Consider the following 27,743-nt stretch of genomic DNA (forward strand, 5'->3'; position numbering starts at 1 on the left):
GATCATACTTTGTATGCTTTATTAAACAAATTGCCACCACATTGAACACCACTGGTGTCTGTATTTGAGAGACTAAACTGGCAGTCTGCGAAATGCCCACACCGCCCTAGCTCTGATGCTAACCAGTGCTACTATAAACTAGACAGGGCCGGGGCAGCTAGAGCTGTTGTTCCTGCAGCACCACAGCAGCAGACAGCGGGACAGCCAGCTGACCAGGCACACTCTCAGACCCAGTCACTTTAGTCCCTCCCTGTTCCCTCTGTAGATAAGAATGACTCATTCTAAGGTAACACAAACACAACCATTCCTATAGTCAGGTGATTGTACACTAATGAAAACATACTCATGAATATTATATTCCATTTCTGCCAATAGATCCTCCTGAATGTCACACACTGGTCCTTTAATCTAACAGATAAATAAAGTGGTTCCAATAGGTATATTGTGTTGTTTGCCTTGGTTAAAATGTATGGTTATATATGGGAAATGTGTAAAAGATGGTCAATATAATACCACTACTATTACTACTAGCCTACTGCTATCACTACTACTACTACTACTAATCATGTTATTAATCACATTATTACTGTATATCATAATTGTATTATTGTTAATTAAAAGTAATGAATGTATTATTGTTGTTGTTGTTGTTGTTGTTGTTGTTGTAGCAGACGCAGTATCGTCACCAGCTGTTTGAGTTTTTCTGGTGACGTGGGAGGTTAAAGGTCCACAGACAGAGACACGGAGCTCTCACGGTGGACAGAGGAGCATGATGGGAACATAAACAGCTGGGTGTTGTTCTGGTGGAAGCTGTAACAACAACAATGCCGGCCGCAGCTACCTTTGTATAAAAACTGCTCCGCTTGTCGAACTATTGGACTGCGAACGGAGACAGGTAGCAGCCGGATGAAGGAGCGTCACAGGTGAAACGCTAGCATTAGCATGTGAGTTGGCTAGCTAACTCGTTACCTGTCAGAGTGATGTTAGCTAGCTCATGTTTGCTATTGTTAACCGCGAGGGAAAGAAGCGCCCCAAAAAGCGTCCAGTGTTAATTGTAGGCGTAACGTTAACACAAAATAATGAACCACTAAGTTCCATTTGCAGTCATGTTCACTCACTTGTTGGTTTGGATTCCCTCTGGCTAACTAGCATGCTAACGTGAGAAGTTACGCTAGCTCCCTCGAAGCATTTGATACCGGGACGTCTGTACCGTGTGGAACAAAACAAGTAACTCATACATCCAAACACCCGACGCCACTGAGACGGCTGTCGATGCTGTTTTAACCTCAAAATGTTTAACCGTTAGCTGTGTCGTGTATTTCCAAGATCACTAGACTTGGTGGAGGCTAGGCTAACGTTAGCTTGGGCCAAGTATTTTGAGTGAAGTTTAGAGTTAGTTAGTTAGTTAGATGGCTGGGTCAGTTGTTGGCAAACTGTGGTCAAAGGAAGTAGGGAATACTCGATTCTGCTTGATCAGCAGGAAGAAAGCACAATAAGATGAAGTATATCACAGGTTACTCAATCACCAACTTACCACTATAATTTCTGTATGTGCATTTACAAATCATCAATCATACAGTCAATTAAAACAATCATGTTCTGTGGAATAAACAGTATATGTTGTGATATAGTACATTTCTGCTAATTCAATTGATAAAGTGTTTTTATTAGAATATCTGTTTTTCACAGGATTGACATCTAAAAAAATCAAGGTACGTCTGGCTGTTTGTCCTGTAATATTCCTCACTGGGGTGAAAGGGTTAAATGAGACACAACATGCTGACTGTGCAGTCTGTGTTTCAGGATGGCAGGAGTGTTTGACATAGACTTGGAGACTGAGGACATCAGTGATCCAGAGGTCTGTACCACTCACTACAGTTTATTTGTGCTTCAGACACATTGTGATTATTACTCTGTAGTACACCTTCTGGCTCAAAAATTCACTATATATATTCACTAATTAGTGAATTTCTTCCCTTTAAAATTGGTATCGATCAGGCTCTAATGCATTGCCATGAACACTTCGGTTCTAAAATGTAGAACACATCTGTTTGTGTATTACAGGATATTTGGCTGCAACAATTAAAACAAACTGCTTTACTATTATGACTTTATTTAACCACGTTGGCTTGTTGTTCCCCATTTGTAGGATGATGTCTGTGACTTCACTGTGGCAGAACCAGATAAGTAAGTTTACCATTAAATCTTTTAAAAAGACTAGATGTGGGTATAGTATAAACATAAATACCAATACTGCTACCTCTGTGTGGTGCTCATCCCAGTGTTCAGACAGAGGAAGTGGAGTTGACCAGTGAAAGTGTCAACAGAGACAGTGAGAGAGTTGGACCTGACTGCTTTGAGCTTCTTACTGTGCTGGGAAAAGGAGCCTATGGCAAGGTGTGTGTACATGCTGGTATACACATGTATACATTACATTACATACATTTTCATTGTAAATGTAAAAGATTGTTGAAGTTTAATATCAGTTAACGGAAGGAAAGTCATATATCAGCAAGGTGTTCATTCTAATTTTTGGAGCAGCAAATATTTATCTTTCAGTATTGTTTCCTTGGAAATATACCTACTGATCATCATCTACTTCTATAAATGATACTGTAAACATTATGCCATGATAATAACTGTTTATCAGATAATTTCTGAAATATAAAAACTGAATATTAAAATGAAATGTCTTTTATCAGGTCTTCCAGGTTAGGAAGGTTCAAGGTGCTCAGACAGGAAAAATCTTTGCCATGAAGGTCCTGAAAAAGGTACTTTGTCGCTGCCCTCAGCTTCCTCCTAAAGGCCATTTCACACTGCTGCGCAGGAAATGCCCTAACGACTGCCTGCTTGCAAGAGCATTCCTCAGAACATCAAAGCATTCTAAAAAGTGCTTGCTGCCACTATGGTCCGATTTGATGCCGACTTGCTCTGATATCATGCACACGTGGGCAACAATAACTACACAAGAAAGAGGCGGCAGCAGTTCCTTGAGTTTGTGGCTGTTTTATGTCTCATGTTGTGCAATCTTTTAACAAGCATATCTTGAGTGGTTGATGATGATGATAATAATAATAATAATAATGATGATGATGACTACGGGCAGATGATCTACGAATATGCAAACATTTCTGTGACTTAGGAAGGTCTCTTGATCTCTTGACTGCAGCCTGATCTCATCCACTTTCCTGGGGAGGCGCAGTTCATCTCGAATGAGCCTACTCTTATGATATATGCAGAAAAGAAGTTGTTAAATGTGATAGGATGTCAAAAGTCCTGTAGTGTACACCGAGCATAAGCAACTGCTTAATGTAGCAAGACAATGGAAATGACTGAAATTGTCTTCCCAGGCCCAGTTTTTCTTCCAGCTGTGCTTTTAAGTAGCCGTGATGTACAACTTCGGGTATTAGACACCAGCATTATCAGCTCCTCCATTGCTCTTCCTTCTGACCTTGCAATAGTCATCCTCTTCTATTTGATTGGCCGAAGCCATCCGGTCAGAAGTCCAGCAGGGTGAACTTTGGGGGGGAAAATCTGTGCACCTTCACATGGGCGGCAACCGCTTCATAACCATACTGCTGTGATCAAAACTGCTTCCCCTCATTTAAATGACTGGAAGAAGGCAGTTACTGCGCGACAGTGTGAAAGTCCCTTTAGACGTTTAAACTGTCGTTTAAACAGTACATGAAGTTATTTCTGGCTTTCCATTTAGTCTTCAGACTTTTTTCTCTACACCAGCCATTATTTTCGTCCTGCTTTCTTTCCACCTGCTTTGCCTCTATGCTAACTTGTTTTGTTTATTTTTATCTGCAGGCTAAGATCGTGTGTAATGCCAAAGACACAGCGCATACACGGGCAGAGCGGGAGATCCTGGAGACTGTGAGACACCCTTTCATTGTGGATCTTCTGTATGCCTTCCAGACTGGGGGAAAACTCTACCTCATACTGGAGTGTCTGAGTGGTAAGGCACTGAGGGATGGACTGATGGACGTGGAGGATAAAAAAGAGACTATGAGCCATCTGTACTTGCCACTACCTTTTATCAGATCCATTCATTTTCAGCATTTATGGTTGTTTGAAGGGCAAGGGAGAAAGAGGGGTGGATTGAGAAATAAAAGAATGTATGGGGTGAAGATTCTCTGATGCCTTTAACCCTCCCAACCTTACTGTTGTTTATCACCAGGAGGGGAATTGTTCATGCAGCTAGAGAAAGAAGGCATCTTCATGGAGGACACTGCTTGGTAAGGATGCTTACACCTGCAAACTAGTTTTTTCTTTTAAACTAAAGCGAGTTAATGATACATTGTTTCATTCCTTGTTAGTCTCACTGTGGCAGTTTAGCTCGGATCAGTCTGCCTCTTGTCATGCCATGGACTCAAATTATTCATATCTGTGTACAGTTTCTATCTAGGAGAGATCACGTTGGCCCTAGGTCACCTCCACTCTAACGGGATTATTTACAGAGACCTCAAACCTGAAAACATCATGCTTAATCACCAAGGTAACACACCACACGCATATACATGTGAACAGTATCAGATGAAGAACCAGGCAGATATGGGAGTTTCGAGACCGAGAACATTCACATAATACCAATATGGCAGCTGATAAAGTGATTTTTTTGAGCTGGAATGAAAATATGTGGACTTTGCACCAATATACAAAGAAGGCTGATTTCTTCTTCTAAAACAGGGGTGTCAAACTCAATCACACAAGGGGTTTTGTCTGATTTCCTGCGATTTCCTTAACTTGGTCTGCCAAAAAAAAAAAGTCTGTATCTGGTCGTGGACACACCTGCTCACACATCTTCAGCACGCACCGCTTCAAAAATGCACCCTCTGAAAAACGCCTTGAGGCTCGGGCTGTTTCTTCAGCTACAATAAAGCGAGCTTTCACTGCTGCATTTTTGTGAACATTTCCTTCTGCAGTTGCAGTCTGCCTTTTAATTCTTGGGCAATTTGTTGTTTTTCTTGGAGGCTAAATTTAGCATATTTATCTCCATGTTTGGTGTCAAAATGCCTACGTAAATTTTAGGATTTTTTTAATATGTCATTGTTTTTTCGTGCAAAGTTGCAGTCTGCCTATTTAAATTACTTGGACAAAAAAGCGGAGCAGGATTTGTTGTTTTTCTTGGGAGGCTAAATTTAGTGGGGACATATTTAGTACTCCTATGGGTTTGGTGTCAGAAATGCCTTAGCGGTAAAAGTGTAAATGGTACTTTTCAGTTAATCTGTTCACCTACCCCCACGGCCGGGGAAAAAAAAAAAAAAAATTTATAAACCTAAAAAAGGCGAAGAGGGGACACAAGTGCGCTCCGACAATTCTAATCACATTTTAAAGGATACGACTGATTATCGTTATCGCCAAAATCCCAAAATATATTATTTCCCATATATGCAATATACAAAGACACACAAACATATATTTGCTTTCCCATCTTTCATTAAATTGCCTTCCTCCTGCATCAGTTTTTCTCTTGGACATTTTTGGGATTAATTGTTGACATTTCTAATGTACGCTTGTTGGAAAATCGCCTGTTAAAGACTGAAGCGGAAACACTGCGATCTAGTGGCGGGAGGCCGTTACTTTGTGGGTTATGAAATCAACGTACATTGTGGGAGATGTAGTTTATGGTCAATGTATGCTTTAAATTAGGATAGACTTTTATTTCAAGACAACCATACGCATTTCAAGGTCTTGCGGATTCGGCCCGCGGGCCTTGAGTTTGACACACATGTTCTGAATTCTTTAAGATGTTAAATAATTGGACATTATAGATTGTCAACCAATTCTAGTTGACATTGCTGAGAGCTGCTGCTTCTTACTCCCTGGTGTCACTGTAAGGTTTATCCACAGTTCTGTGGCCAGCAGCACAATCTATTTTTAATGCTACATATACTGGAAAAACTGTTTTCATATCATTCTAATTTTGGTTTATTTTAGTTTGTTTCCAGTCTGAAGTGTGAATCTAATTTCCCCCCCCAAAATACCCCCTTTTGAATGATTCATTTCATGTTCTGGATTTGAGCCAAAAGTGGTGTCAACAGTCCTAGTGAATATGAGGACTGTGTGGTTTGTGTGTGTTGTTTCCTGTTCTCTGCTTTGCATTGTTTTGCAGTAAGTGTCATTTCCTCTTACTTCTAATATAAACACATTAACCACAGATCTGTGTTACTTCAGTGTTATGTTTTTTCTTTTTTAAAGGACACATCAAGCTAACTGACTTTGGCCTCTGCAAGGAATCAATTCATGACGGATCAGTCACACACACCTTCTGTGGCACCATAGAGTACATGTGGGTAATAAATCTCACAAACACACACTGTCACACTCTTTTGATCACGTCTGTGTCCAACTGTAAAACCAGTTTCTGCTATTTCCACCTCCAGTGACCGTTCTACGGGACTAAGAATGTGTTTTGCTCATGTTGATGCAGGACTATCTCTTGTATCATAAGATGCAAGAGTTTGTGTTCCCTTTTCTAAACATTCCATACATTGCATTTCAGCACTTTTAGCAAACAAATCCATTTATTTTTGAGTTTTTGAATGATTAGAAATATTAATTGCAATTCAGCCAATTTGCCACACCCACACACATCTTTACACTTTCTTTTTAACTTTTTTCCATGTTTGTGTATGTCGTCTTCTCTGCCAGGGCTCCAGAGATCTTGACCAGGTCGGGTCACAACAGAGCAGTAGACTGGTGGAGCCTGGGGGCCCTGATGTATGATATGATGACCGGCTCAGTAAGTTAGAATACTTATTGATTATGAGGAAATGTTATAATTTTCATTTTGTTCCCTTTAAACTCATACTTTACTAAACTCAGACTAAATTCTGAAAGCTGCAATGTTAATTTCTTTTGCTATTTATGTAGTAGCTCAATCGAGAAAAAAATGTAACTAGGTTGATATTAAGAGTAGTAGCTTATTAGTGATGCTATTTACCCCTACCTTTTTGAAGTTACAGCCCTATTTACAGATGGCAGAAACCAGTAGTTTTGATCTCCTTTAGTAACTGCTGACTGTGATTCTCCACCAGCCTCCATTCACAGCTGAAAACAAGAAGAAGACCATTGATAAGATATTGAAGTGTAAACTCAATCTACCCCCATACCTGACCATCGATGCCAGGGACATCATCAAGAAGGTACTGCACACACACACACACACACACACACACACACACACACACACACACACACACACACACACACACACACACACGCACACACACACACACAGATAATTTCCAGATGTAGTTTCAGAGGATTTTGAATATTCAGTCCTTTTTTACTGATGGAAATTACCTTTTTTATTCTCAGTTGAGCTGTGACTCTATAAAGTGTCCTGATGCACATGTTTTCTCACAGTCCAAAATTATGAGATGCTAATATTTCAAAAATAATAAAAGCATTTTACCTATTGGTATTAATGTATCATTGACTGACAGTGTTTTTATGCTTTTCTTCCTTATAACCACCATTAATAAGTTTCTCTTTTGTGGAGCTTAAAATATACTAGTTCTCATTTTAGCATGATGTGGTAATCTATGACCATAAAATAAAAGCAATATGAAGGCTACAAAAAACTATGATAGTCAGTTGTGGTATGTATTGTCAGTCTGCAAAAGGTTGTTACACATGTCGAAGTATCCTTGAGCAAGATACTGAACCCCAGATTGCTCCAGAAGCCGTGCATCGGTGTGTGACTGTGTATGAATTAGTTAGTTTCTGTGTGATTTACCATCATCTGTGTGAATGTGTGTGAAAGGGTGAATGTAGCACGTAGTGTAAAAGCGCTTTGAGTGGTCATTTACCATTTACCAAGTATGCTCTGATATTCCTTGCAAAGCAGATGCGTGCTGTTGACCATTGAATTCTAGATGAATCAATAAGCCCTATAACCCTACAGAGTAATCCTCTTCTGAAGCAATGCATACAATGAAATGGAAAAGAACCTCTTTCCATCCAAGTTTCATTATGAAAAAAACATTCAGGATCAGCCATGCTTTCTACAGTTGTATTTCTGAAGATGTGGTCCAAATCACTTTTATTTCAGTTGGGTGTAATTAAATGGTAAATGGACCTGTACTTGTATAGCTCCTTTCTAGTCTTCCGTTCTAGCGCTTTTACACTACGTGCCACATTCACCCTTTCACACACATTCACTCAGTGACGGCAAAGCCCATCAAACAGAAACTAACATTCATACACATTCACACAGCGATGCACGGAATCGGGAGCAATTTGGGGTTCAGTATCTTGCTCAAGGATACCTCGGCATGTGGCGGGAGGAGCTGGGGATCAGACCAACAACCTTCCGATTAGTGGACGACCCGCTCTTCCTCTGAGCCACAGCCGCACAGCTAAGGCCTGCATGTGGAGCTTTTAAACTCTTGAGCATCAACTGTAAAACTAATAATAAGGTTAAAAGACATTAATATGGCTTCACAAAACCATCTCACCCCAAGGTCCATGGTATCACACACACAGTTACAGTGTATTGAGATTGTTTTGTCAACTAGTGTCTGCAAGGTTAAAAATGAACTTTCAACCTCTGCATTTACATTGTCATTTGAAATTACACTAAAATAATTAAAATCGAAATTAAAAGCTAGCTAAAATTTAAAATCATCAGAAATGTCAAACTTCACTTCATAGTTTCTCTTTCATTTGACATAATTCAAATAAAATAGATTTAGGTCAAAGGCTTTCTTTTGCATCTGAACAGAGATGTGTATGCCAATATTTAATATACCAAATATTGGCATCATGAACATAAAAACTTTAGTAACAGGGAAATGAATCTGTCTCCATTGACTGTATAGTAATCTGATGAAAGCATCTACCTGTCATTTTGTGTTACTTTCATTATGTTTCGTGGAATTATGGAAACGAATTGCAACATTTAGCACACAATCATTAGTTTTTATATTAACCCCACTCTATCTCTTTCCAGCTGTTGAAGAAGAATCCAGCCCAAAGACTTGGCTCCAGTAAACCAGACTGTGCTGATATCCAGGTAAATAACTGCAGTGACTTTCTCACTTTTCACTGGCAGAGTACTGTGTATCATCAAGTATAAAAGCAAATTCAGATACACAATAAGAGCTATACAGGAAAATCAAACAGACAGACCGGTTAGGCTGTAACATGAGATAAGATTATATTCGACTGTGTCATTTCACAGAGTACAGGTACTGAGGCAACCAAATGCAGGCTAGCATCTAACCAGAAGTCCAAAAAGCAGTAGTAATGTATAAGTGAATAGATAACGGTTGCCTATCACCGAGGTGCAGAGTTCATTAAGCTGGCGACATGCTCAACCTCTGTCCCGTTACAACTGATGGAGGTGTGCGTGCAGTCTTTGGTCTTAAGTCTACAACAAGCTCTTTGGTCTCTTTGGTTTTTGGTGTTGAGGACCAGTTTGTTATCGTTGCACCACAACGTCAAGTTCTGGACCTCCCTGTATCCCGACTCATTGTTGTCAATGAGGCAAACCACAGTTGTATTGTCTGAAAACTTTATAATGATATTGAATAGGGATCAACCAGTATGTTTTTTAATGGCCCATACAGACACCGATTATTAGTAATCCAGCGAACAGATAACCAATCAGAGAGCCCTGTTGGACACCAGTGTTCACGGTGAGAGCTCTGTTGGTTAGGAAGTCTAATATCCAGTTGCAGAGGGAGGTGTCAGTGCCAAGGTCCCCGAGTTTGGAGATCATTTACAGAGCTAAACTGAACTCAATGAATAGGTGTTGCTATTGTGCACTTCATGGTGGTGGGAGTGAGTCCAACAGAGCGGAAGTAGTTTAGGCTCGGTGCAGTGGACTGTTTTGGCACGTGCACGATTGGAGATGGCTCTGTAGCAAGTGGGGACAGTTGCTTGGGCCAGTGAAAGGTTGAAGATGTCAGACAAGACCTCCCTCAGCTGCCCAGCACAGGCCCTGAGCACACATCAGGGATACCATCCAGGCCGGCAGCCATACGTGTAGTACAGCATGCATGTCGATGGGGTAGAGTGAGTGTAACATGTTTGTTAGAAAGACAGACATAGTCTTAGTACCATTTAAAAGGATGTGCAATATACAGCATTGAGGGGACATTGACAGGAGTGGCTTAACTTTTAGGTGAGAAAAAGTCTGGTTGAGTAGAAAACTTTTGAAGGCTGTAGTAGAATTGCTGCTAAAGTACAGCTTGTAAACAAAAGAGACCTGGACTCACAGCTCCCCCTGGTGTTCAGGGACTAATGTTCATTCAGCTGCAAATGGGGCCTATAGAGAATATATAATTAGCCCTTTTGTTCTACTGCAGAAACATCCGTTCTTCAGGCACATCAACTGGGATGACCTGCTGAGCAAGAGAGTGGAGCCGCCATACAAGCCACAGCTGGTGAGTCATCAGTTGTCATTTTGTGCCCATTATGTTGTCCAATAGCTTGTTAAGTCAGTATTCTGTTTGTTACTCTGGGCTAGCTAGTTAACACAGCAAAAATCTTTTTTATGTTGCCAAACCTCTCACTGTCTTTTGTTACATTCTTACACACCTGCACATTTCTATACACCTTAATAAATCCTAATACAACTCTTTTTTTCTGGCTCCCGTCTGGCTCTCTCTAGCAATCGGACGAGGATGTGAGCCAGTTTGACACCAGATTTACCAGGCAGACGCCGGTGGACAGTCCAGACGATAGCACACTCAGCCACAGCGCAGAGCTCGCCTTTGCTGTGAGAGATCAGTCTTTTTTCCGCCAGTTTACCGGAAATTTCAATTCCAGTTATTAGTCAATGTCTACTTCAATACACTGCTGTCCCATGTTGTAACTAACAATACAGAAGTTAGACTATAAGATACCTAAGCAACATTGTGATAAAACAACAAACACCTGTTTTAATGAGGAAGCCAGTGACATGCTAACGTCATCCATCTCTGATTGACCGTCCTGAAGGAATGATCATTTTCCAACAGGGTTTCACCTACGTCGCTCCGTCGGTCCTAGAAAGTCTAAAGGAAGGCTTCTCATTCGAACCCCGAACACGACCTGTACGCCGACACAACAGCAGCCCACGCACACCCATCAGGTAACACGCACACAACGGCACTTTTTCTTTAGCTGTATAGCTTTTTACTGTATGTAATTCCGTTGGTATGTGGTTAGGGGAAACGGTCCATAATTGTTTATTCTTGGTTCCCCATTAGCCACCAAGATAGCAGCTAATCTTCCTGAGGTCCACACACAACAAACCATACATACAGAAAAGAAATATAACGCATATAAAAAGACAGTAGAGGAACTTGAAACACTGTTTTACAACCATTCTCACCAATTGCAACAGTATTACCAGTAGTATATCATTTTCCTGGGATTCAAAAAGGCACCTCGAGTACAGCATTTGTAGACAATTTTATAATCCACCCTATTTTCTTTAATTATTATTTATTAATAAAGATATTATTATTTACTAAGAGGCAAAAGGACAACAAATCAAACAACATTGCAGAAACAAACACAAGCAGCAAATCTCCCAAAAACAAAAAATGATGCACAACATTTATCTTTTATCACCAGGCCTACAAGAAGTACATAACAAATTGCAATTGTATGGACTTCCTTATCTCTATCTGTCCTTGGGTGGCTTGAACGAGCTTATGAATAAAATAAAATAATATGTTTTATTATGAAATAATAATTGTTGAGCCTTATTCCCAGTTCATTAAATTTGAGCCAACCCAAAGTGTCGGTATGACGATATGGGAATGAGACCAACAAGAACAATCAGCTATCTTACTGACCTGTTATTGGCTCAAGTTTCAGGGGCTAGATGTTCTAAATCCTGAAGAGCCAGGAGGAAGCACAGTGTTCAAGTTTTCTCACAGACCAATTGTTGAAAGGTTATCGTGGAATTCTTGCCCAACGATGCCTAAAATAGACTACCACAGCTTTAAATCAGTGATTAGTTAGGGTAGATGAAACTATGCTGAGGTTTGCTGAATGCCATCCTTAATGTTATTGCTTTAGTATGCATCTATGTACTGCTAGCCCCCGGTCCTGGTGCAACCACACACCTCCTGACACACGGCCAGTACACGTAAACATGTAGAATATGTGTGTATTCCAGAGTGTAAGCTCTCTGAAGCTCTGCCCTCCTTCAGCTGTCACACACACACACACACACACACACACACACACACACACACACACACACACACACACACAGACCAGCAGCTTCTTCTCTGCTGCATTCTCAAACTGTTTATTAGGACTCTCTCAAGTGACTTTTACTCTTTCACTGAAGCAAATATATTGATAATTAAGTACACTTTTCTCACTAACTCTCAGCTACATAAACGTCTCCCATCTTTCAAGATGTTGTTTAGTATTATTTCTGTTTCTAATGGTTCCAAAATATATTTTGAGAAACATTAAAGTTGATAATATAACTGTCCACTACTGACTGAAGCGTCGCCCTGTACAACAGAAAAAAGAGCTTCATTTTAAAACACATCTTTTCATTACTCACACTCCAAAAGCCAGAAACAACTTGACAATACTAAAACAAACTCAGTTTCATTCTCTAACTCTTTCATGGCCATAATTGTGTTGCAACTTTCTTTCCTTGTCCGTTTCTTTCAGTCCTCTGAAATTTTCCCAAGCTGGACCCTTCAAGTGCAGCATCGACGGAGAGACAGACCTTTTCTCTCCGACCTCTCCGCCAGCAGCTCCAGTTTCTGTGCCACTGGAAAACGGTACTGCCAGTCAGCCCATCAGGACGCCCGCGAGGAACAAGAAGCAGAAGGGCCATCGGAGATGAGGAGGATAGTCTTCAAAGAGCCGGCCTATGCTACAAGACCTTGGTCAGATTGATATTTTTTCTAGCAGACAGTAAGAGCTGAAGTGTTTTGTTTTTGCTGGTATAATGCTTTTTTGAAGTGGTTTAACAAATACAGTTGTACTTGGGGCTTACTGTTCAGGACTTCCTGTTTGCCATATAACTATCTACAGTAAGATTCACTGGATCGACATGGAGTTTTCATGCTTTTTCTTTGTGAAGACAGTTTGAATAACTTCAGTTTCATCATTTGTCTCAGATAGTCACTATAAGCTTTAATTTACAGCTTCCATATATCTGCACTTACATAGCTCACATTGTGGCACTAATACATGGGAAATAATGACTTGTATAACAGTGTTTTCTACAAATAGCACTATAAAGTGGGCAACAGAACCACACTAAATCCATCATGAGGAGTCAAGGTCAGTAAATGATGGATTCATTGGTAAATGTGTAATTTTGTATGTAGACCCTAGTACAATTACAGCAAAGGGAAGCTGTGATATAAAGTTTTTTGGGTTTAATAAGTTCATCAGCTTTTAATTAGTTCATCAGAGTTTTTGCAAGGAGGTCGGCTATCACAGGCTGACATTTTAATTAGAGAACTGATGAAGGATCACTTGATTGAAGTCCTGATTCTTTTCCATTAAGGTTGAACTGTGAAACTGACCTTCAGCCGTCAGGTTTTCAAGTAACTTTTGACGACGCAAGCTTAAAGTTGTAAGATTTGTTCATGTGTTGGGGTGGGATTCATATCAAAATCTACTGAATGAAATGCTACATCGCACACAGAAGATAATTTATTTACGAATGTCAGATTTTATCTTCACTGATTTCTGTCTGAAAATCCGGCAACATTCATCAGTGTTTGTCACTTCTCTGGGATTTCTGAACAGAGAGTCTTCATGTCTACTGCCAAAGCTTTAACACATCCTATCCTCATATTGTACAAACGGACCAATCACACTATAATAATGCACTTGACAAGAAGGATATACTGCACTTATTAATTTGGGCGAATAAAGAGGTAATCAGTAATCATCCTTCATCAAAATAGGACCTGTATAGTAATTAAAGTGTTACAGTATGTTCACATAAACATGTGCATTCATATAGTTAGTACAATGTACAGTCAAAGCAGGCTGTTAAAGTGGTGCTCTCAGAAAACAAGTTATAATCTTGTATAAAAAGAGTATTTTGGGTTACTGAAGAAGCCTATTTTTACACATGAAACCTAGGTCAAATAGTATTTAAAGAAATAATTCAAATCCTAGATATTTTGAAGTGTTGGTCATTGACTGACATACCTGTCAGGGGTGATGCTTGATTGAGTCACTGCAGTCAAACACCAATTCAGCACTTGGATGAATCACAGAAAGGCTGTGATGTTCATTTGATGCCAAAATATTAGTTTTCTTTCTTAGAATAAATGATTCATCATTCATGGTTCATTTGTACCAAATTCTGGACCATGTCACTATATCTTGCATTATTACAGTACAGTTAAAAAAAACACAGTTAAGCATGCATGAGTCTTAAGGCACTAAAACACAGGCAGCTCTTCAAGACAGCAGAGACAAAATGAGTGTAAATATTAGAAATTAATTTAGGCTAACAAAATATGACAAATGGTAAAATGAACTATAAAGCTTTCAATCATTGCCTCCAATCCAGTGATGTATATATGTATGTGTGATGTATGTACAATCAGAGGTAAGTACTGATGGAGTAAAGATGGGTGGAAACATCCCACAAATTGATGTAAATAACATGGCTGAAGAAGTTAAAGTGCTTCTATTTGTTGGCTAAATCATCCATTTGCTTCAGTTCTTGAAAATGCTGCCTGTCTGTCATTGTCTTTACTGGAGAATAAGGAATGTATTTTACCAAGTGTTCAATATTACATAAATAGATAATGAAAAAAATAACCATATGAATATATACAGACGAAATATGTAGAACCATGAAATCAGGAAATGATCCAAAAAACGTTTGGCTACACTAGCAGCGTGGGTCTAGGGATGGCAGTGTCAGTCTGTCAGTGGCTGATCGGTTCACTACTGCCGTCGAGACTGAAATATCTTAGCAACATTTGTACATTCATGGTTTTCAGAGGATGACTCATACTGACTTTGGAGATTCCCTGGCTTTTCCTCTAGCGCCACCATGAGGTTCACATTTGGGGTCACTTCTTATCTTCCCATCAGCTTCAGCTTTACTTTACAGCTTTAAGTGCTAAATGGTCACATGTTAGCATAACTATAAACTAAGATGGTGAACATCAGCATGTTAGCACTGTCAATGTGAGCATACTGACGTTGCATTTACCTCAGAGTATGTCACTGAGCTGCTAACATGGCTGCACACTGTGTGGCATTCAGACGGAAAATGACGCTGTAGAATAAACTATTGACTATGGACATTTTGAAATAAAAAAATAAATTACGATAAAATGACCTGGAAGAAAACAGTGAAATAGTGTTTCATAATAATGAGCTTTTTGAGTTTTAAAGGTCCAGTAGGATTTAATGGCATCTAGTGGTATAGTTGCATATTGCAACTTCCTCACTTCACCCTTCCATTCCAAGCACACTGGAGAAGCTAGGTTGCCGCGATCTGTGTAAAAAATCCAAATGGCCCTATTTACAGCCAGTGTTTGGTTGTTTGTTCTGGCCTACTGTAGAAACATAGCAGTTCAACATGGCGGCCTCCGTGGAAGAAGACCCGCTCCATTTGTAGATAAAAATGTCTCATTCTATGGTCAGGAAAACACAATTCTTATCTTAAGGTGTTTATACACTGATGCCTCTATATATATATATATTATATTATTAATACTGATGCCTCTATATGACATACATAATGCCTCAAGATGACCTACATAAACAGACCATCTACAAAAAGATTTGGCTATTTTCATATAGTCTTTCTTAATGCCTGCCACCGGGTTGGATTCAGTTGGATTCCCCTTGAAATCAATGAAACGAGGCAGTAGAAACACTTTAGTCCACAGGGGCTGAGTTTCTTGTTGCTGCTTTAAGCGAGTCACAGTATTATTTTTGAACAATTTCATGGTTATGTATTTTATCTGTGTTTATACATATGATTATTTTTTAATATCTTGCATATTTATTTGATATTGAACACAATTCGTCTCCATAAAATCAAGCTGCTTTTCTTTTTAAAAGGAAGATTCTGGTTTTCCTGCTCCTGTTTGCAGGTCTCTCCTGCCCACACATAATGTGGGAGCAAGTTATTCCTTCCTTCCTCCACCAGCCTTCCTTCATTAACACTGGATACAGAGTCTGTACATGTTTGATGCTGAAACAACAGCCCGTTTCTCCACTGTGTGAACTGCCCTCAGAGGAATGGGTAGCTCTTCACACTGCAGCTCGTTTCTGTAATGACGCTGTAACTATGCAGCGAGGAGGTATAAACTCATGAATTGTAAAACAAATTATTTGTAATGTAGGTAATAAGACAAAGACACAAGTTGTCAGACTTTGCAGTTGGACAGCTTGAACGATTGTGTTTGGTTTTGTATATTTATTTACATAATGAATGATAATTATGGAGTGATAGATAAATTGATGTGAAAGGGATTCTACACCTCCAGAGCTAATGCGGAATTTATATTCTAAAAACTGAATTCAGAAGAATTCAATCGAGTGGATTACAGATCACATTTTTGTGATGATTGCTGGACTTTTTCTTTTGTGTCTTGTTTTCCTTCTGCTAACTGATGAATGTTATGAATAAAAAACATTATTGCTGAATTGTTGTATTCAGAATTTTATTTATGCAAGTTTCATTTCTGATTGATGGGTGAATACTTTCCCAAGTCCAAAGAAAATTAAATTTGATCAAAGCACACATTTTTTAAGTATATTTAATCAGGGTAGGAACCAAATGTTATGATTTATAAAACTAAAATCAAAGAGCCGTCCATCAATATTTCTTAGTTCCCGATGCTGTGAAGAAGCCTTCTTTGAAAACACCTGTACAGACCATAACATCATTAGTGCCATCTGCCTTGAGCAGTTCTCCAAAACCTTTCCTCCACTTTTGAGTATGATAAAAAATGTATCACATTTGACCATTTCTTTGCCGTCAATAGAGTGGTAGAAATCACAAGTCTTCCTTGATGCTTGTCCTTCCTTTCCACCCTTCTTATTACATTCACATTTATTTACTGTAGCTGACCAAATCGACTTACTTAAGTGTATTCAACCATGTGGAATAAATCCAAAAATTGCAAGAATCCTGCAAGTACATCAACTTGATCAAATATGCTGAACTGATTGGAGTGCTACATTTATAACTAGTGATGTACCGTTACAGATGCCAGTATTGGGCATCAGCTCAGATACTGTGCTCAGGTTCTTGTAATTGTATTCATAAAACTACTCTGATACCACTTTACAGTGACTTCTCGTTAGATGAGTAGGAGAAGAAGTGTTTGTAGATATATTTTAAGCAACTTTTACAACAATATTGGCAACATTAAATTTATTACAGTCAGAAAGTGATGAACATGATGAAAATAAAACATTGAACTGTAATGGTATTATTAAGTACTCATATTGGCAAGTGCCCAAATGTATGTACTTGTATTTGGTCTGAAAAAAGTAGCATTGGTACATCCCTAGTTAGAACAATACAACAACAAGAGATTGATCTTTTTTTTTTTATGGCCAAGATGCAGTCCGAACAGGAGTTTTAGACTGCAACAGACGATGTGTAGAGTTTCTGAAGTCCTGATGTCAGTGCTAGTTACACCATTGTGGAGCCAGGACCACAGACAGTTGTGATTTCGTTGGGCGGCAGACTCAGAGTAGTGAGGGAGTCATAAGCTTATTGGCAGTCGCGGAGCGTAGTGGACGGTGTATGGGTTGACCATGTCCTGTATGTAGGATGGGCATCATCAATTTGAGGCACGGTAGCCAAGTACCAGTGTCTTGAATTAGATTTCAGCAGCCACCAGTAGCCAGTGCAGGGTGTGAAGGAGGAGCAGTGTTGTATGGGAGAACTTGAGTCAGTTGAAGACTAGCTGGGTTGCTGCATTATTGATAAGCTGCGGAGGTCAGGTGCCACATGTAGGCATAACAGCCAGGAGTGAGTCACAGTAGTCTAGGCACTGGTCTAGGTGAGCAATGGATGTATCGTCTTGATGTTGTGTAGAATTTGCCTGGGTTTTAGAGTGGGGAAAAAGGCAAGAGTAATTCAGTGTCATCTGCATATCTGTTGTAGGAAAAGCCATGTGAGTGAATAATTTATTAATTAATTACTAAACAACTCTTCGGCCTCCCTCATGCAATGTAACATCTTTGATTTTGTGAGGAAGAACCAGTGCAGACATGGGAGCAATCAAGAGAACATTAACAAAATCAGAGTGAGGCAATATTTTTATGTTAACAGTGGAGCACAGAACCATTGGCTCTTAGCGGTATGTTGAGAAATACTTGGTGACGCTTTATCCAGGAAACATAAATTACTATTAGTATCTACAGCAAATACGATAAATACCAGCAGGTGCACCTTCAAGGATATGCAGGCTGACTTCACTGACCTTCACTAACTGATTAGCAGCCCATTTATTTCATTTCCCAGCAACCAAAGTCAGCAGGCGCTACTTTACGTCACCGATTCACGTCATCGCCTCAAAACTAAAATCATCCCAAAACACACTACATGCCAACCTTTAATTTTCAGTGTCAGTGGTGCTTGCCCATTAACTGCTGCTCATATTCACAAACACACACTGAACTCAAATCACAAGACTTACTGTATTTAAATGTGGGTTTGGGTATGGGTTTCTTACCTGAGTGTCTAACTTCCTGGGTCAAATATAGCATTTGAAACAGGGCAACGAAACACTCAAATTTCCAACTGCTTCTGGAAACTATGTGAACAAACAGTGATAAATTGAGATCTGAATGCAAACATGCTGATTAGTTTATCACATGCATGTTAAGTACACATCAGATTGAAATGTGTAAACATGATGTGAGACTATAAATCCCAGAACTCTTTGGGACCTCCTTGTCAAAGACCATCTCTCATTCACAACAGCCAGGTAAGCCTTTCTGCTGTACCTTCTTCACCGTAATGTGGGTTGAAGTGAATTTTATGATCTGAGTGATGAACTTTTCCCTCAATGGCAGGAACGTGTCATTCATCACCATGAAGCCATCTCTTGTCCTCTGTGTTCTCCTGGGCATCGTCCTCTCTGTCAGAGCTGCAACAGGTACGTGAACTAGAAATAACTCACATAAGCCTGCTACATGAACTTACTTCTCTGTTTGACACAGTTCTGTCTGTAAAACAAATGCATTTTAAGGCAAAAGTTTAGGTTTAGCAAGAAAGTTTGAATGAATATCTGCCCTTTTCTGCTTTTTTTTTTTTTAAATCTCTACACGCAGCTCCAATTACACCCCAGTATGGTTCAACCAATTTTGCATTAGGGTTGGCACTTTCTATACGAAATTAGAATTTTCGTTTGAGCATGGGAGAAAATTTTATATTTGACCTGTTTGAATTCAAAAGTCTATCAATGCAGCAGATAAGGAAGAAGAAAATTGCCTTGGTCTAGCACTTAAAATTTAAATCAGCTTGACGTATTGCATGCCCTATTTACCTATCAGTAAACTTAGGTAATAAATTAATCAGCCAATCAATTAATCAAGCTTTAGTTACAGTATATAGCACATTTCAAACACATAAAATGTAGTTCAAAGTGCTTTAAAAAAACAGGGATTTACCAATGCATGCCAAAACAACAACAAAAAAAAGGGGGGGAAAAATAGCTGCAGTAGGTAACTTTTATAAAAATTACATTTTGTCATATTTACAGAAACGTATATATATCCTGACAATAGTACATGAGACCGAACATTTGTAAAAACCTCTGGTTCCTCCTAGTGCTCCTAATGGTATAAAAAAAAACCAATCAGAGGTTAGGTTAGGCTTTGTTAGCTTTATATTAATATCAACTACATTCATGTTTTAAAACTTGGAAAGATTTGTGTTGAATATAATTTTAACATTTTTGTACAGGATGATCTTTTGAACTAATGCAGGCTTTAATTCTTTTCTTCACAGTGCTTCCCTCTGTAGAGGCTGCCACTGATGCAACTGCAATCACTGATACAGTAACTCCTGTGACAGGGATTGTCAGTCAGACCCCTGAGGACACTAATACCACATATACCAGTACTACACAAAACCCTACACCAGTCACATCAATTCCTTGTTGTGCAACATCTCCAACATCTCCATCACCACTATCACCATCACCAATCCCCACTACACAAGCTCCTCTCACACCAAACCAGATGATGTGTCCTGATGGATGGGAGGTGTTCCAGGGACGTTGCTACTACTTTGTGAATGAGGGCATGACCTGGCCTCAGGCTCAGGTAAACACAGAACAAGACTACATCACCAAACACAAACACACTCTCTCTAGAAAACCCAAGGTTCATGATAATTAATTATTAATGAATGGATTCTTTGATTTTCTGCATCAGTTTCTTCTATAACAAACAGTACGTTTTATGTTACAATGTTAGACGAGATGATCACTTATTCCCTGATGTGTTTTGTTATATATAATGCCGGGGTAAGTGAAGCCATAGAACAGGCAGGCAGTTTTTAACTAATCATTCTCTATAAATGCTATTTATGGAAGCCCATTTCTGCCATGCAAAGTAAAAAAAGTTTTAAATATTTTTTAGTGAGAATATTTGCATAAATAAATAGCTGGTAAGTTAAATTTAAAAAAGTTAAAATTCTGATGTAAAAAGTCCTGATTTAGTATCAAATAACTACGATAACTATTGCCTCTTCTGGTTTCGGCACAGAACAAAGCATCTACTAGTATTTTCTTGCTTGTGAGCCATGACAAAAACGGTGTCAACTCAAAGGTGTACAAAGGTATTACTTAAACATAATGCAACTCAAATAACATACAGAAAACATACTGAAAAGATGAGGTGTGTTAGTCAGTAGAGAAAAACACACAGCAGGCCCTGGTAAGGCAGGAGGCTGTCATTCTGGTTTTAACCTCACATCTGACATCATCATCTAATTTCTATGCAGGAAATGGTCTGTCTTCATAAAGCAGGACCTTGACCATAAAGGCTGATTTGAACGTGTCTCTTTTTGTCCCTCTGTCCTCTTCTCCTCCTCCTCCAGTCGAACTGTGCCATGCTTGAGTCCATGTTGGTCTCTGTCCACAGCGCTCAGGAGTATGGTTTCCTCCAGCAGCTCACCAACAATAATGAAAATCAAGAAGCTTGGCTGGGCGGTTTCTACCTGCAGGTACACTCATTATGTAATGTTGTTAGCCACGGAGGCAAAAATCTGCAGTACCAAAAAGAAATAAAGGCATTCGAGACAATAAGAATCAGAAGGATGTAATGTGTATGTTTTTATGCCGATCTGTCTTTGTGTGGTCACTTGAACACACTAACTACATAATATTACATGATAGAAACTGATCTGAGACTTTGGAACACCTTGCTGTTTAAATATGCATCAACAGGGATAGGCTGATTTATTTGAGAGTGTTAATACTCCTCAAAGATTGTTCCCGCTGAGACATTTGCTAATTACTGCATGACTTATCTTAAAAAATGGCCTGAATCACAGTTTGAGCATTGAATCTATCATGATGATGATGAAACACCATGAAAGCCACGGAGCTTAACATCGAGCCATGCTGCAAGCTGTAAAAAAAAGCAACGTAACATGAGCTTTGGGTTTTTCTTTGAAGACAGTGTCAAGGCTTGTTGCATCCATTCAGAGCTCCATCTGCATTTCTATCCAAAACAGAATCAGACAAAAACTAAACAGCCCAGTGAAGCTCACTCCATTCCGCTCACTCTGTTGGGATTTTGGGTATTTGCTCACACATAAAACAATCAAGAGAAGATTAAAGGTCAGGAAGAGAGGGGTTGCCGTTTTCCATACTGATGTATTTTTTGTTAGTTTTCAGTATGAGTGTAAGAAAATGTCAATGCACTTGAGTACTGTGGTATATTGTTTTGTGATATTGTATCTAGGGATGTGCCGATCAAGTTTTTTTTAGCCCCCAATCCAATTAGAGCCATTTAACACTGAGTCCCGATCCTTTTAGATAATACAGGGGCACAGTGCACACTTCAAGTATATTAAAGTTATGAAAATGAATCCAATGTTTATGCTTGACAATTAAATAGTTCGGCTTTGCATCAAGAAAACAAATGCCTGCATTAAAGTTAAGTTACATTAAGTTCCTTAATGCGTTTTTTTACACAATAAAGTGTAAAATAACTAACCCTCTGTAATAGTTAGTCACTGTCTGGAGGGAGATTCTCTCTCCAGTGTTTGTGCTTCGGTGCACTCTTTGCCTGAGTTACCTGAATGAACTGTCTGTACAAACGAGGAAATAAACGCTCAGCAGAATAACCTAGTTTTCCCAGATTACATTGATTTATCACTATTAGTGGGGCTTTTGTGGCACTTGCATTGGCATGTTGAGTGTGGTTGTGTCAGCTCTCTACCGCTGTCTCTGCTCTCAGAGTGGAGAGAGCTGATGATAGCTATACCGTGCATGAGCTTTGTGAGTAAAAAATAGCTGTGTGACAGCTGACATAAAACAGAAGATCAGATCAGGTCAGTAAAGTTCAAAATAGCCAAAACTCATCAGTTAAAAAATGCCTCGATCGGGCCTTATTGTATCAGTTCTCAAAAACCCTATGGATTTTGTTTGTGTTTAAAACCCCAGCTGCTAGATAGCAGTGTTGTAAACTGAGAGCTGTGATGTTGGATGATACAGGGACTGTGATAAAAACAAATTCAGATCCCACTGGTTCTGCTGTGCTAATTTAGTGTTAGCTGAACAAAGATAGGTTATATACACAAAATGTCTAAATAGAGTGTTTTCCCCTTGTGTTTTTGCTTAAAATGTTTTGCTTTAATCTAAACTTTTCTTTGGTTGGGTTTGTTTTCTAACATGTTGCTATCTGACTTTTATTCCATCCATTGTTGTTTTTAGTTAGTCTCCATTGTACAACAAAGCCCTGATGATGATCTTGTGCTTCCCCTCCAGGACCAGTGGTTATGGCTCGATGGATCCTGGTTCTACAACAACAGCTGGAGCATGGAGTCCCCAGACAGCAGCAACCCCTGCCTAATGCTCAGTTCTTATGGTAAGAAAACATGCACATGAAGGTCCAGTGAGCCTAATAATACAGTGTATAAGAGGGTTTTACAGACTACAGCAGTAAGCTGCCCAGTGGCCCACGGCCATTAGAAAGCAGAAAACTATAGTGACTCTGAGGATGATTTAGCTCGTCACACACGGACTTCATTTTCAGAATGAAAAATCAAAGCTTTCAGAAACTTGAGTGAGTTTTATTATGTTACATAACCCTCTGTTCCATTATTCTCATGGCCTTTTTCTAATCTTCTTTTTTCACAGAGGCATGGAGCAATTCCCCATGCAACGCTGGTGGCTATTCTTCCATCTGTGTGAAGAACTCCAATGTCCGTAAGTCAATATGTCTTCTCTGCATTGCACAAAAACACAAAAGAGAGGTTCACAGTGAAGTTACAGAATGAGACAGAGGCTTGCATTACTCTTCATGTTACAGTTCTTTTTAACACAATATTATTATACAGCACTTATGACTTATTGTCCTGACTTTGCCAAGGCTTTAATCTCCATTGGCATCTCATTTGAATTACACTGATCTGATTGGAGGCCCTAAAAGCTCTGTTATTTTTAGAACTGACTGAAACAATTTAGCTTGAGACTTGAGTCTCAAAAAAAGTATGTGTTCTGTCTGCTCTGGAGGGATTTTTGTTAGCCTGGAAGCCAGATGGATCTGCAAGCTTGTATTTGTATTTTTTTTCTGCAACTATCCAACTGATGAAAAGTGGATTGACTGAGACTCTTCTCAGCGACTATCGGTTAAGTCGGCTATTAGGGGGGCAGCCCTACTTGTCGGTACAGTATACTTTCTGTAAAAGAACAACTGCGCTAAAAGCAAATATGTGTTTGCCTTACTTCAAATGGATTTAGTAAGTTCAATTTAGCAACTACGCACACTTTTCATTGCTTCGATTGATTGGCGGTCTATCCAATTGCGTCCAGAGGCATTTTGGCTGCAGTAGAAAAGGATGATGGGTCATGATAACTGTTGCAAAGTGCACAACGTGTAATTTTCATCTTTTTGTTTGACATTCGCAGCAACAGCAATGCTGTGTCCTCAAGGCTGGACGGGGCACCTCGGCCGATGTTACTACTACAACGATGAAAGTCTGACCTGGCCTGAAGCTGATGTAAGTACACAATATACCTGGCATTAGAGTGTGTCTCACATCCAGATTGTATTATAATTAATAATTATTATAATTGTAGAGGAGGGGGGGAGTGACACATTTCTTGTTGCTTTGGCTCTGTAGTCCTGAGGTAGTTAGCTGGTTTGATTGGTGATTATTCAGGCAGCTCGGACTTTTCCTCTTCAAAACTGGCAGTTCAGTTTTTCAGAGTAACAAACGTGCAAAAGTACCTTTCGGAAATCCCAAAATTTTTATTATTACGGAATGGAGTTAGCTGGATGAAAGATCATTTTAGCTGGCTAATCACGTTAGCCTGGATACGTTTTATATATCCCCTCCAGGCACATATTAAGACATATATAAATACTGTGTGTCTGATGTTTTTTGCACATCATTCCCACATTAAAGTCCCTAATTATGTAAATATGGCAAATGATGTTCATTTCTAAAGTTTTCCTGTCGGACACAAGATGTCTCCTTCCATTCTCAGTGGATGTGCACTGGTGGATCACACTGTACAGGTTGCATACTGGACCAGGACTGACTTCCTAACTATTTGTGATTGTCCCTTAAAATCAGATTTTTAATGAGCACAACCTCTGTCCCCGTCTCCTGCTCTATTCCACACGTCATCCTCCTCTGTCACCGTTCTCTCCCATCAGGCCACCTGTGCTGGTTTCGAGGCCAGCCTGGTCTCCGTCCACAGCCCTGAGGAGTATTCCTTCCTCTATCAGCAAGCTAATGGAGTAGCCTGGCTTGGTGGATTCTACCTTGAGGTGAGATGACCAAACAACACATGTGTTGTATTGTTGATTGTTGAGCTTGCCTGGCTCTCACCAAAGTTATGACTTCTAGAACCTATAAAGTTCACTAATTAATAAATAATCCCCTTGTAGTATCAAGAAATCATTAAATCATTAAAAGATAATGTTTCTCTGTCTGACTCCAGGACCAGTGGATGTGGCTCGATGGTTCCTGGTTTTATCAGGGATTTTTTACTGCAATGTCTCCAGACAGCATCAACCCATGCCTTTCAACATACAGCACCGGTAAGAAAACACACTCACACAGTTGGTGGTTTCCTAAAACAGCTTCAGTTTCATCCAAACAAAACATACGCTCCCGGTCATTTAAAAAAATTGTGGTTAGTTTGTGATATTGACAAAAAATATACTTTTTTTTTACCAGCCTGTATCAAGTAGATCTATGAATTACCTAGAATTACCTTTTCAGAAATCCTTTCTATTTAAATGGCGTTCAGTTTACACTGTCTCTTTTTCTGTCCTTACAGATGGTTGGAGCAATTATGCCTGCGATGAAAGCTTCCCTTCGTTCTGTGTGAAGAATGCAGTTGTATGAAGGATGCACTTTAAATCTGCAACCCACACAGGACAGACAGAGTAATGGAATATTTCATTTCAAGTTCAAGTACAAATGTACCCAAATGTATTATTACCAAAATGATCTGCCTTATGCAACTTTTGCAAAGAAATTAAAGAGTCATATATCATTCCAGAGCTTCAAGGCTGTCATTTCTTACATTATATCATGTTGTTTTTACGTGTCAATATTTCTACACAATAAACAAAAGATTTGTATCTGTAGCCCACCCACCACCCATAGTCCCACCCATAGTCCCACCCATAGTCCCACCCATAGTCCCACCCATACTCTCACCCTCCCAGGAAACCTTATTTTTGCCACTGGGTTCAGTGTTAATTCTGCCACCTTGAATTAGTTTTGTAATGCAGTTTTAATTTTTATGTCTTCTAAGCATTTTTAAGCTGTTATCATCTTTGTTGTGTACAGTTACCATGGTTACCTGTGTTGCCTTCGATTTTTCAAACAAACACATTTTTGTTTTATACAAACTAAACAAAAAAAAGCAACTAGAAAAGGTGTTGTGGAATCAGGCACCCCCCCACATAATACAGGGTCCCACTGTGTAAAGCTTGGCCTGTTTGTGGCCCCTGAACTAGGAAAATTCAAGATCCACCCAAATCTTGTATCCTTGACTTGCCTTCTTAAACTTTGGCAGGTAGTACGGTTCAAGCTTAATTTAAATCCCAAGCCAGAGCCCAGGCAGTGTGACCAGCCAATCAGAGCAGAGATCCAGTAGAAATGTGTAGTGAAGAGATAATATGTGACTACATTACTACATATTTTGGTTGTTTGTTTGTTCAGAGTTTTGTCCTTCACTGCAGGGCACAGTGTGTGTCCTTACTCCTTTTGTTTTTATCTGCTGAGTCACCGCTCTTGATTGTTAGATAACCTCTCACACTGATCCAGGATCTGCTACACAACTTGTACACCGATAAGAGCTGCTCCTGTATCTGATCTGACCAGCGAACACGTGAAAAATCTGCTGAGGCAAGAAGGCCCGATCAATATTTAGCACCAGTATATAAAAGAGTTTAACTTGGTTGCATTATATGTCTAATAGATGGCTTCACATAAAGACGTGCAATCTCTTCCTACTGAAAGAACACAGTGAAATAAAATCTGAGTCATATAATCTCAGTCACAGAGTTCTGTGTTCCAGTCTGAAACACACACACAGAGGCATGTGTTCAATGTGTCATATAACCTTGGTTTATTTTCTTAATAACATATTCAAATTAGATAATATTTGTGGGAAAAACATGCAATAGATTTTTTACGACTCTCAGTGGAGAAACTAAGAGTACAATTTGCTGTAACAACTTACTAATTATTTGTATTTTACAGGGAGTTGTATAATCTTTTTCTTAATTCTTTAACATTTAAAAGATATATGTGATTGACTTTGAATTACTTTTGTTGCCATGGAGACTATGAGGTAGGGTTTAATCGAAGTAAAATGGAGCCAATAGGGATAAATAAAGTATCTATAATGGTTTGATACTGTTTGTGTTATGGGGTTTAGTAATTGTTTGGTTCATTTTATGACCCATTTTCATATGCATCTTTTTTTTATATATTTTTTTTATTTTTTCTTCTTATTTTTTTTTTTACAAATGCTGTTTGCATGATTTACCAGGAAGGAAATAGTGTGTAGTAATACCATCTGACCAGCTGGGGGCACTACACAGCCACTGCAGTTACATCTTGGAGGCTACAGCACAAGGGAAGGAGTATTGAACAACAGTTGCCAATATTAAATACAAACTACATTTGAAATAGTCATTTTACTTTGAAATAAAAGAGGAAGATGTCCTCCTCCCTGTCTCCTGCTGCCTTCTCTAGCAATTATTTCTCCATTCTTTCCCCACTTCCAGACGTTCCCATTCTTTCTCTGTTCCTGTCTTTCCTCAGCCTTTCTCGGGTAGAGAAGTACATCTGCTTCCCTCATATCTCTAGCAGTAAGGACAGGTGGCTATGAACGTCCCGCCTGTTGCTTAGTCCTCAGCATCATACCATGTCCAAGTGCATGAGCTAGTCTGCACGACCTTTAATTGCAGTACAGTACAGACTTACATATCTGCAACTAGTTGGTTACCTTCATTCATTTGGTATAGATTTTAGATTTTTTTTCTCCTGCAGGAAAACTTTACTTCATACACACTTTGCTTTGAGTTTGAAGTGCTTAACCAAG

The 27,743-nt window shown here is 39.3% G+C and overlaps 2 protein-coding genes across 3 annotated transcripts; both read left to right on the plus strand.

The window, feature by feature from the left end:
- Positions 1-713: 713 nt before the first annotated feature.
- LOC127355341 (ribosomal protein S6 kinase beta-2) lies at positions 714-16,617 on the plus strand. 2 transcript variants are annotated; one of them, XM_051386131.1, is made up of 17 exons: positions 714-944; positions 1,690-1,712; positions 1,804-1,858; positions 2,150-2,187; positions 2,283-2,397; positions 2,703-2,771; positions 3,814-3,961; positions 4,184-4,241; positions 4,401-4,501; positions 6,205-6,295; positions 6,658-6,748; positions 7,044-7,151; positions 8,963-9,025; positions 10,323-10,400; positions 10,628-10,735; positions 10,977-11,089; positions 12,643-16,617. In XM_051386131.1, the coding sequence occupies exons 3-17, from the start codon at positions 1,805-1,807 to the stop codon at positions 12,818-12,820; spliced, it is 1,413 nt and encodes a 470-aa protein (XP_051242091.1). In that variant the 5' UTR covers positions 714-944; positions 1,690-1,712; position 1,804; the 3' UTR covers positions 12,821-16,617. The 2 variants fall into 2 exon arrangements, with proteins under 2 accessions (XP_051242091.1, XP_051242089.1); XM_051386129.1 differs by having other exon boundaries at positions 714-923.
- A 2,286-nt stretch (positions 16,618-18,903) lies between these two features.
- LOC127355350 (C-type mannose receptor 2-like) lies at positions 18,904-25,679 on the plus strand. Its single transcript, XM_051386151.1, has 10 exons — positions 18,904-18,917; positions 19,006-19,088; positions 19,943-20,259; positions 21,038-21,163; positions 22,935-23,034; positions 23,307-23,375; positions 24,078-24,169; positions 24,832-24,945; positions 25,119-25,218; positions 25,461-25,679. Exons 2-10 carry the CDS (start codon positions 19,025-19,027, stop codon positions 25,526-25,528), a joined length of 1,050 nt encoding a protein of 349 aa, XP_051242111.1. The 5' UTR covers positions 18,904-18,917; positions 19,006-19,024; the 3' UTR covers positions 25,529-25,679.
- Positions 25,680-27,743: the final 2,064 nt, after the last annotated feature.

Source organism: Dicentrarchus labrax, unplaced genomic scaffold, assembly GCF_905237075.1.
Source record: "Dicentrarchus labrax unplaced genomic scaffold, dlabrax2021, whole genome shotgun sequence".
In the NCBI taxonomy this organism is placed as follows: domain Eukaryota; kingdom Metazoa; phylum Chordata; class Actinopteri; family Moronidae; genus Dicentrarchus; species Dicentrarchus labrax.

Coding starts and splice junctions, on each gene's coding strand:
- LOC127355341 (XM_051386131.1), top strand. CDS start 1,805: ATGGCAGGAGTGTTTGACATAGACTTGGAGACTGAGGACATCAGTGAT. Junction 4,242..4,400: donor TTCATGGAGGACACTGCTTG/GTAAGGATGCTT, acceptor ATCTGTGTACAG/TTTCTATCTAGGAGAGATCA. Junction 7,152..8,962: donor CCAGGGACATCATCAAGAAG/GTACTGCACACA, acceptor ATCTCTTTCCAG/CTGTTGAAGAAGAATCCAGC.
- LOC127355350 (XM_051386151.1), top strand. CDS start 19,025: ATGAAGCCATCTCTTGTCCTCTGTGTTCTCCTGGGCATCGTCCTCTCT. Junction 19,089..19,942: donor CTCTGTCAGAGCTGCAACAG/GTACGTGAACTA, acceptor TTTTCTTCACAG/TGCTTCCCTCTGTAGAGGCT. Junction 25,219..25,460: donor CCTTTCAACATACAGCACCG/GTAAGAAAACAC, acceptor CTGTCCTTACAG/ATGGTTGGAGCAATTATGCC.